The 9741-nt window shown below is 44.5% G+C and overlaps 1 protein-coding gene across 1 annotated transcript; it reads left to right on the forward strand.

Moving 5' to 3' along the window:
* The first annotated feature begins 4695 nt into the window (after nucleotides 1-4695).
* dmac2 (distal membrane arm assembly component 2) lies at nucleotides 4696-6821 on the forward strand. Its single transcript, XM_053873306.1, has 6 exons — nucleotides 4696-4733; nucleotides 5259-5449; nucleotides 5644-5724; nucleotides 6004-6143; nucleotides 6210-6375; nucleotides 6457-6821. Exons 1-6 carry the CDS (start codon nucleotides 4716-4718, stop codon nucleotides 6599-6601), a joined length of 741 nt encoding a protein of 246 aa, XP_053729281.1. The 5' UTR covers nucleotides 4696-4715; the 3' UTR covers nucleotides 6602-6821.
* Nucleotides 6822-9741: the final 2920 nt, after the last annotated feature.

Here is a 9741-nt window from a genome sequence, read left to right on the forward strand (position 1 = left end):
TTTGCATCAGTTTGACAATAAATCACGATGGTGGCTATATTCAAGTTTTTATATCACCTTATTTAAACTAAAGCTCTTTTAATGTCTTTAGAATATCTGGATAAGAATTTCAAGTCCATTCAGAGTAGTGGAAACCCTGGCCATTATGTAGTGAAAAACATCCCTGAACCAAAGCCAAAGCAAACAGATGCTTTTGTTTGCTTTTGTTCAGGGATTCCTCCATGTTTGTTGCTGTTGTTATCATCCTAGCAGCCACGTGTCTTGTGCATCAGTGTGATCAGTGGACCAGGAACTCCTGCACTGACAAAGGTTCTGTGTTGCCTGGAGAGCAAACTGTTAAATAAAATTAAATGAATCTGTTAGTGATGGACAGATGCGGTGCCCCTAGTGTCTGGAGGTGGAGGGGTCCATGTGAAAGCCTAATGTGTCATCAATCATCAATATGTTCCGTCTTAACAGTGTGAATGTTGTGCTTCAGTAGTGTTGGTTTAGTGAGCTGTGCTACAGTGATTCAGATGACTGAACAGGAGTGGCTGAATGACTGCGGGTATAACATTAGCTGACGTATCTGAGAGCATCTCAGTGTTGCTCGACAGGAAGTGGATTGGACACATCTGACTGACTTGAAAATGATTAGAGCAAAATAGACTGAACTGTGAAACCATGCAGTTTGCATCTCATAACAGCTGATTTTGAGAGAAAACTATGAGCAGTTAATATTTCAGAATCTCCTCGCTGGACACCAAGGATGAGTCTTGGTACTCATAGCAGATAGGTTCATCAATGGACCTTTCCAGGATGGAGAAGATCTCGTCAAGGTAGACACTGAAGTCTGTGTTCAAAGCGCTCAAATGGGTTGGTGTGGTGTTGAGTATTTTATCAAGAGCCTGGTCAATAACAGGAGCTCAGACATGGATTGGATGGGTATCAATTATATGCTGCTTCTAAACATTGCAGCCAAACTAACCGAGTCTAAGTCAGTGAGTGATATATGGCGTCGCGGTTCTACACCGTTTTGGCATCCATGTTCTCATACGGTGAGTGTGTACCTATGAGGTGCAGTAGAATACAGATGAACACAACCAAGTACTGTTCTCTGCTGCACACATGGACCTGTACACACCTCATGATCAGCCCAGTTACAACCGTGTTTTTCCCAGAATGCCGTGAAGACTTTACTTCATGTTGAGGACTGGTCCTCTGAGATGCTCAGCCTACCTGACTTTATTAAAATTCTGCTCCAGTAAGCAGAGTCATCTACTGATCAATCCATTCAGCAGCTCTGTCCATCATCCCATACTTCACTGGTCCGTATGCTCATTGAAGCGGCTTGTCAGTAATGTGATTTGTGGCAGCTCCACACAGACCTTGGCTCCTTCACTGCCAACCCCTCAACCTCTGTGGTCGATCCACCCCATAAATAAGAGAATGGAATTATCTGAAGGCTCGGCTGCAGGAGATTCGGTTTGTATCAGTCACAATTGTGCTGGAGCTCCTCTTGTCTTTGTGTCTGGTCTGCAAGCAGGCAGCAGAAGCGCTGATGTCATTCGCCAATGGTTTGTACGAGCAGGTGTGAGCCGTCTGTCACCGCCACACACACACACACACACACACACACACACACACACCAGTGTGTGAGCTAGCGGGGAGAATAAGTGTGTGCAGCACAGAAAGAGAAGTGTTTGTTTTTCGGTGACACATCTGCCAGATTAGTGGTGTTTCAACCTGGTTCCTCTCCCAGCGGTAATGAAGACGAGAGTCCAGATGATGTTTGGACGAGAATTGGACAAACAAGTGAAATGGGCCTGGAGATATAATTATCTGGCTGCCACCTGAGGCTTTGGGCTTCGACATTATGAGATTAAACCCATTACTGCTTGGTATTTTAGGTGTCTTGTTTTTAGATGAAAATGAGGAGATCAAGGAGAATTCATGACACCCACAGAGGAGGCTTCATCACGACTCACCGCGTCAGCATTATTAAATATGCTCTTGATAAGAGTGCCACTTGATGGTTAATATTTAAAAGCAGCTGTCTGCCACTCTTTCCTTTTACTCTTTGTCTAATGGTTTAGTTTATATTAAAAAAAAAGGAAGGAGGAAAGCAGCAACTCAAATCCTCCAGCTATAAGGCTGCGCTAAATACTAGAACACAAAGATTTAGCATGTAAAAATAACTCAAGCAGCGACAATAGAAAGATCTAAGTGCTGTGCATGTGATAGAGGGAAACACACCACATTTGGTTTGCAGATAACAAAAGAAAAGAAGGCACCCCCTGCAGTCAGTTTTGTAAAGACAAATGTGGCCAAGCCTCACTTAACCCTAGTCAATATTTGGTTTTAGACAAGCTAAAAATGTCAAACTAATTTTGGTGCAGTTGAATGTGGTGCTGATGAGATGTACAGTAGGATCTTATGATGGGCGAAGGTACAGCTTTAAAACATGCAAACAAGGCAGTGCAGCTTCCTGCCTTGGCTGCACATCAGTCTGCCATCCTTTAATGCTTCTTCACAGACAATATTATGCAAGTAAAGTTAGCTCAAGTGGCGTTTGTTGTGAGGATGATGCAGTGCCATGCGCTTTGTAGATGAGGACCCAGATTCTGCAGAATATGTGGATCGGTTTTATCAGGGACCTGAAATCTTCAGGAAGCATTTGTCACCACTCTCCCACTGACAACCCTCATCCAGCGAGACGGGGGATCATTTTTATCTCAACCAAGGAGGCTATATTTCCATGTTGCTCTGTCTGACTGTGTTCAAAATAACTTGAAAAGTTATGGACGGATTTGGAAGAAATTTTCAGGGAATATGTGGAGTGGCACGCAAAACAAATGATTCAGTTTTGGGAGTGATCCAGATCACTCACCAGGTTTTTTTGTTATTATTTTTGAAGAATACTTGGTTATTGGGGGATTGGACTGAAGTTAGTTGTTGGTGGTTTGCGCACTCTGAGTGCTTTTCTAGTTTTAAATTGTGATTGGCTGGTGAGACTTCATGGAACAGTGTCTTGATTTGCCGAGGCCACTAGATGGCACTGTCTGTTGCTAAAGTGTTTGCAATTCAACTGGCATATTAATGAAACCTCACCCCATTTGAAACCTCTGAAAATGAGGACTCTGTTTCATGAGGTATCATCGCCCATTATTAGATCAGAATCAGCTTTATTGCCATGGTCAGTGAGGATCCCACCAACTAAGAAAGTCCTTTGGAATAACATGCAATAATGAACAAAAATAAATAAAATAAAATAACCCACAAACAACAAGAGCTATTCACAAATTCATCAGTCTAAGCACAAGTGTACATCGGACATCCATCACAATGTCACAGTCTCCCAATTTCTCTTATCTGTTTCTATGCTTTTATGAAGAATACAAGGTCATTGGGAGATCGTTTGTTTATGTTTTTTAATGAAGTTCTTGACTGCCTCAAAATCTGATTAAATCATTAAATACAGAGCCGGTATTCCTTTATTTACCAAGGGCATATAATTCTATTTGTGGGAAAAATAATTTGACATAATATGGGTTAAAACTGTAGCTCCAGTTGGTCAGGTTGATCACTTTGTAAATTGAGTATTAATCGTGAAGAAAATGTCCATTGTAGACTCAGGAAGACAGTTGTAAGCGCTGGAGGGAGCAGGATGTCTCAGGCTAAACTAGCCCACCATCTTACCTGTGTATCCTGAAATAGAGGCTGACAAGCATCCTTAGTCCTGGTTATGTAAATCATTTGATGGTCCTCAGCACAACCCAGGGACCACTTGGTCTCCTTTCATCCTGCGCTGTCACTAAGTGCTGAAGGATTGGATTTAGACAGAGCGCCGTTACTCCCTGGTGCAAGCAGGTATTCACAGTTAAATCAGTCAGTCAATAAACCTGGATTTAGAAAGCATGTGTCAAACAAATGACTGTGACTCAATTGCTTCATGTCATTCCACAGAAAATATATATAAAACTCAGAAGCAGGTGCATAAGACAATGTATATATGACAATGTAAACTTAAACACACCACTGAGTCAATTTGAAAATGAACTGATGTTGAACAATGAAATGATGAAATCCATGAAATTCCTCAAAGTCTACAGTAAAAGGATGACAAATGAGGATGCAGTAGAATCAATGTGGTTGACAGCCTGATCAACAAGGTAGGTGTTGGATTCTTTCACAATGATCAGACTATTGAGCGTCCTGAGTTAAGAACTTGCAACATTGTGTCTGACCTCTGCAGGCTTATCAACCTAAAGCTCACATGAGAATATGGAGGTCATTCAATCTGCTTTTCCAGTGCCATGTCAAATGGCTTGTTCACTCCGCTGCTGTCCACTGATGTAAATGTTTATTTTTTTCTATTCTCATCTCTGTGCATGTCAAGATTTTTTTTCCATCATAATGTGGTTTCAGTTCTTAACATTTATTGCAAATTTATTTGAAATTTGCTCGACCTTTCCGCAACATCAACTCATTCTGGCGAGTCCTTCCTCCCGGCATAAGAGCGAATGATCAAATGGAACAGTGACATTTACGATGCACAAAGGAATGTGGCTCGACGACAACATTTTATATAATACAAAGGTGAGTTAATGCAGACGCCCAGCGATCCCGCACTCTCTTGTCTACGCCGTTTGGGTGGTGGGGACATCTAGTGGTCAAGACGGCGAACTTCAGTCATATTTGATTCGTGACGCCAGTTCCGGAAGCTCGAAGCCAACATGTCGGCTCCCTTAATAGTAAGTCACCCTGTTGTGTTTCGATAGAGAGAGACGCGTTTTCATTTGCTTTTAAACGACGACGTACAAGCGACCTACATTCTTGTAGTTGTTGCATTATCGTTTTCGGAAAGACAGCAATGGTCGTGTGAGCGCCGGTGCTGCTTCATACATTTAGCTTGTATTGGTTCTGTGTATTTACGGAATTAATGTATCTTACTTCCTTCTGCTATTTAGTGGCCTGAGTTTAACATCGGTTCTTTAGTTCTCATATGGGATAAAATGGGTTTATATAAATATAAAATTAAGGTATCAAAAGTTTGCAGTTATTTTTATTTTCTATTATGTTTTGTTATGTTGTATTGTGTTCTTTTTATGAGTTTAAAGAAACATTTACCACTGAATTGTTTTTCTTTTTGCTTTATGTAGCATTAAGATGTTCTGCACTGCATACATCAGGCTTAAATGTTAGAACTTTTCCTAAATCAAATATAATGGTGCTTTATTCAGGCAAGTATGTCTTCATTTTGCCACCTTCTTTATCAGGCGCTGCAGAGATGCATACGACAGTCATCTCTCTTCCTTGTTGCATGGCGATGGTACGGATCTACTCCTGCCACTACACTTCCTCTTCACAAGAAAATCCTCACGTTCCTGTCAAAGCATTTTCGTGATGTGGAGATGTTCACTGCCTGGAACTCTGAAAGACGCTTGAAATGGCTTCGAGACAGAAATGAGTAAGAGCCATTTTAGCTTGTCAAATAGCAGGTATATTTTTAGGCAATCAATTGGATGGATAAAATTGACAGACCCATAAGGTCAGAGATTACTGGCTCAAAACAGCCAAATCATCTGTCTCTGAGTGGCCTATGTTTTGCTAGTAACTGTTGGTATCCCTCTTATCTCTGATGTCCACATCCCTGTTTGACAGGTCCTTCTTCAACCAGCAGCATCTTTTTGGGCAGCGACTAGCATCATGCTTTTTGGTCTTAAGTCTAAAAGGAGGATTTCGGTAAGTCATGTAGCTTACTATGCAAGTAGAAGTACTGTTGGTGTGCAAGAATAGAACACCATGCTCTTACATTTAGGCTGCTTTTTTCCTACATTTCCTGCTAATTCAGGCAGCCATGCGCAAGTGTTACTGACATGGAATAATAATGTGAAACTATTACATTCACTATCATGTGAAACATTTTAATCATTATTGTTGAACACATTGCAGTAAGAAGGGACACAGTTTAACGGTCATTTCTAAGGCTTGACTGAGTTTCCTCCTTTTCTTTTGTCTCAGGTTTGTTGGCCAGACTGAATGGATCTGTTCAACCGACAAGGACATCTTAAACAAGGACTTTGAGAATCACAAAGACACACCGTTGGAGGAAGTTGACCTGAGCTACACCGTCATCAACTATAACGGACTATTAAATATTGGTACTGAAAAAAACACATTTTTCAAAACATTTATCCATAGCACATTATCTACATTGTCCTTGCTAGGACTGGATCAGCCGTGTCTGCGAACACTGTCCCTCCGAGGATGTCCGGAAGTAGACGACTGGTTCCTTGCGGGGCTTCACGTGTTCCAGGACTCTCTGAAAGAGCTGGACATCTCTCACTGTCCTAAAATCACCACAGGTGGCCTGGCTGCCCTCCGCAATCTAAAGTGAGAATATTTTTCTTGTCTGATAGAGGAGCCTTAAAATCACTGCTTCTGAAAGAAAAAGTTTTTATATCTTTGCCGCAGGGGGCTGACGCGTCTGAACATGTCATCTCTTCCTGGGATATCAAATCCTGGCTTGGTGATCATCCTGATGGAAGAAATGCTACCACACTGCCAGATAACGGCAACAGGCTACAAACACCTGAAACCAGAGGCAGAGGTGCAATAGCATGAGGAGGAGGAGGAGGAGGAGGGTGAGGGATGGATATCAGACGGGCCCCGGGACCCAGAGCAGAGGACACTGTCTCCGACGGGAGCGCTTGGTCAGTGGCCCTGGTGAAAGCTGTCAACTTTAGTCTGCTATACTAGAAGGGATTCTGGAGCCTTTGTTTTCCTACATTGCTCGATAATGAACTGTGTACATACACTAATAAAGATTTATGTGTAGAGGAAGGTGTGTCTCCTCAATTCGTGAAACAAAACACAGAAAGGCCTATTTAATGTGGATGTTGTTGAAGGAAAATAATCTGCCAACATATGATGAGTAATTGTTGATTTTTTTTGGGTAAACATGCGTTTGAGTTTTTGTTTAAATCCAATTATCGAGTGAAGTGTGCCTCAGGCTGAATAAAACTGGATATTGTATTGTGTCAAACCGCAGACAACACAGTGGCCACAGGAGCATATAATAGACTGATGCCAGTGAAGTTGAAACTTTGTAATGGGACCTTGGTATTGTGCTCTCATCTCATACTAGGTGAGTATTAATGAAGAACTTTGTGTGAACTGTGACAGTAATTTAACATACAAAGTAATTCAAACATCAACATCAACTGAACCTGACTGAAAAACATCACAGAGAGAGATTTTTGAATAGACATTGAACACACATGCCCAGTCAATTTGCAATAGTCTTAGTAGTCTAGTCCCATTTATTTGTTCCTGTCAAACCACTTTTGAAATGCGCCAATCTTGTCTTATCGTTCATCACATTTCACTAGAGAGCAAAAGTATAGAGAACAAGTAACACTGCTTTTAAATTGTTTTAAAGTTTACAAACGTCCAATATATAATTCTTGCGCAAACTATTGTGTCAAAAGTTGTCGATAAAGGCTCTTAACCACTGAACACATTTATGACTAAAGCAAATAAATGGATCATTATGGAGGTTAAAATTCCAAATGAATTTTAATGTTAATAAATCCTATAAATACTTAACATGAATTTTTTTTTCCACAACCCATTTGACTTTCTGTTGCAGACAGATGCAAAAAGTACTCCGGTTGCCTCCCACATGCCGGAGGCTGATCGATGAGTTGAGCGGCTCGATTGTCGATCTGCACCACTCGGTGCACAGTTCTATTTCATGTGTGCTCGGCCCTCTAACGGCCATGGCTATTGGTTAATCCACATCGAGGCGACCAGTCAGCCTCCCTTCCAGCTACTCAGCCTCCTCAGTCCGCTTCTAAACCACCTCCAGCGAAGATGGTTTGGACGGACGTTACGGAGGAGGATGAGCGTTGTTTTTCCACCTTAAAATTTTCCCTAACGACGACGACGACCTGGGGGTGGTGGACGAGGGCGTGAGTACTCCAGCGGGGCCTAGCCTGAGCAGGTACCCGATGGACGAAATGCCCCAACTTTTCAGCGTAGACACTAGGAGTGTCCCTCCCTGTCCAGGCGGAACCAGAAGAGGAGGACTTCTCAGTAACTTTGTTCGCAAAGGCTGCGAAGAAGGCGTCTGGACCCTCAGCCACAGTTCCCAAGATGGCCAGGCTTTGGGCCCACTCGGCTAAAGACCTTCAGGCGCCCTTGACGATCAAGGCGCCGCCTAGGGGATATGCCGTGTACTCCACTGTGGAGGGCGTCGATCCCACCAGTGGGCTGCCACCTCTGGGGGACATGCTTGAGTTTTGTCTGGCGCCTAACTCCTCTCTCTGGACTGGCGGTAAGCAACGGCTCCCTGAGGAGAAAGACCTTGTTACCGCCACCCTCCTGGACCGAGCTTATGCGTGCGGCATGCACGTTCGTACCCTGGCGAACAACATGACCTTCCTGGCGGCTTCCATGGACAGGCTGTTGTTCGAGAAGGAGTCTATTTCGGGGGACGAGCTCAGGAGGATCCAGTGCTCTACGGCGGCGTTTCAGAAGATGGCGCTGGCGGCCTCGGTGGACGGAGCACACATGTGCGCCCTCACCCAAATGGTGGCTTGCAACCTGTGGCTCAGCAAGACGGGGCTCAAGGAACCGGAGAAGCGGAACCTTATTGGAGTGCCGATTACAGACGATACGCTGTTCGGCTCCAACGTCTCGGGTCTCATGGAGCTGATGGAGACACAGAAGTCGTCGGCCAAGCTCTCCGAGCACTTCCGCCTGGCCCAGAGATCTCAGTCTGCTCGATCCAGAGAACGTTTGCCCCAAAGTGACGGGGCTCTGGTGCAGGATCAAGGCTGGCTTCGGTCCCGTCCTGTTCTGGGTCGACCTCTCAAGGTCTGGTTGCTGAAAGGGTGAGACTGCTGGACATGGGGCTGTCGGACGCAGTCATCCAGACGGTGCAGAGCGCCTGTGCATCAGTTACTAACAAACTTTACACTTCTAAGTGGCGGATGTTTGCCAGCTGGTGCGCAGCGAGACAGCTTTCGTCGTCTGCTTGCTCTGTGGCGAAGATCTTGTCCTTCATGCAGGAGCTGTTGGACAAGGGCCGGGCGGCGTCTACACTCAATGTGTTTGCAGCTGCCATTTCGGCTTGGCACCAAGGTTTTGACCGGGTCTCTGTGAGGAGTCACCCGGTCATTAAGAGATTTCTGCTTGGGGCTCAGCGCATTAGGCCTTTTTCGCATTATTCCTGTGAGGAACCTAATTCCGCCCTGGAGTTTGCAAGTGGTTCTAGAAGGGCTCTGTAGAGCCCCGTTCAAACCACTGGCAGCCGTTTCACTGGATGTTCTGTCCTTGAAGACGGCTCTTCTCCTGGCCTTAGCTTCAGCTAAGAGAGTGGGCGATCTGACAGCCTTGTCTGTGAGCCCACGGTGTATGTCCTTTGGGGTTTGACCTCTGTGACCCTTCATCCAAACCCAGCTTTTAGACCGAAGGTCATCACGGCTTCGTATCGATCTCAAGTCCTGATGTTGAGGGCCTTTTATTCCCCACCTCATCAGTCTGATCAGGAGGCTAGGATGCACCGGTTGTGCCCGGTGCGGGCCCTAGCTCGCTATGTGGACAGGACAAAGGACTTTCGTCTGACCGATAGTCTGTTTGTCTGCTATGGAACCTGAGAGGCAAAGCTGTCACTTTGCAGCGCCTTGCCCACTGGGTTTGTATGGCCATTTCTGCTGCATACAAGGCTGAAGGCTCTGTGGCCCCGGAGGACCT

The sequence above is a fragment of the Synchiropus splendidus genome, chromosome 8, assembly GCF_027744825.2.
Source record: "Synchiropus splendidus isolate RoL2022-P1 chromosome 8, RoL_Sspl_1.0, whole genome shotgun sequence".
NCBI classification, from domain to species: Eukaryota; Metazoa; Chordata; class Actinopteri; order Syngnathiformes; family Callionymidae; genus Synchiropus; species Synchiropus splendidus.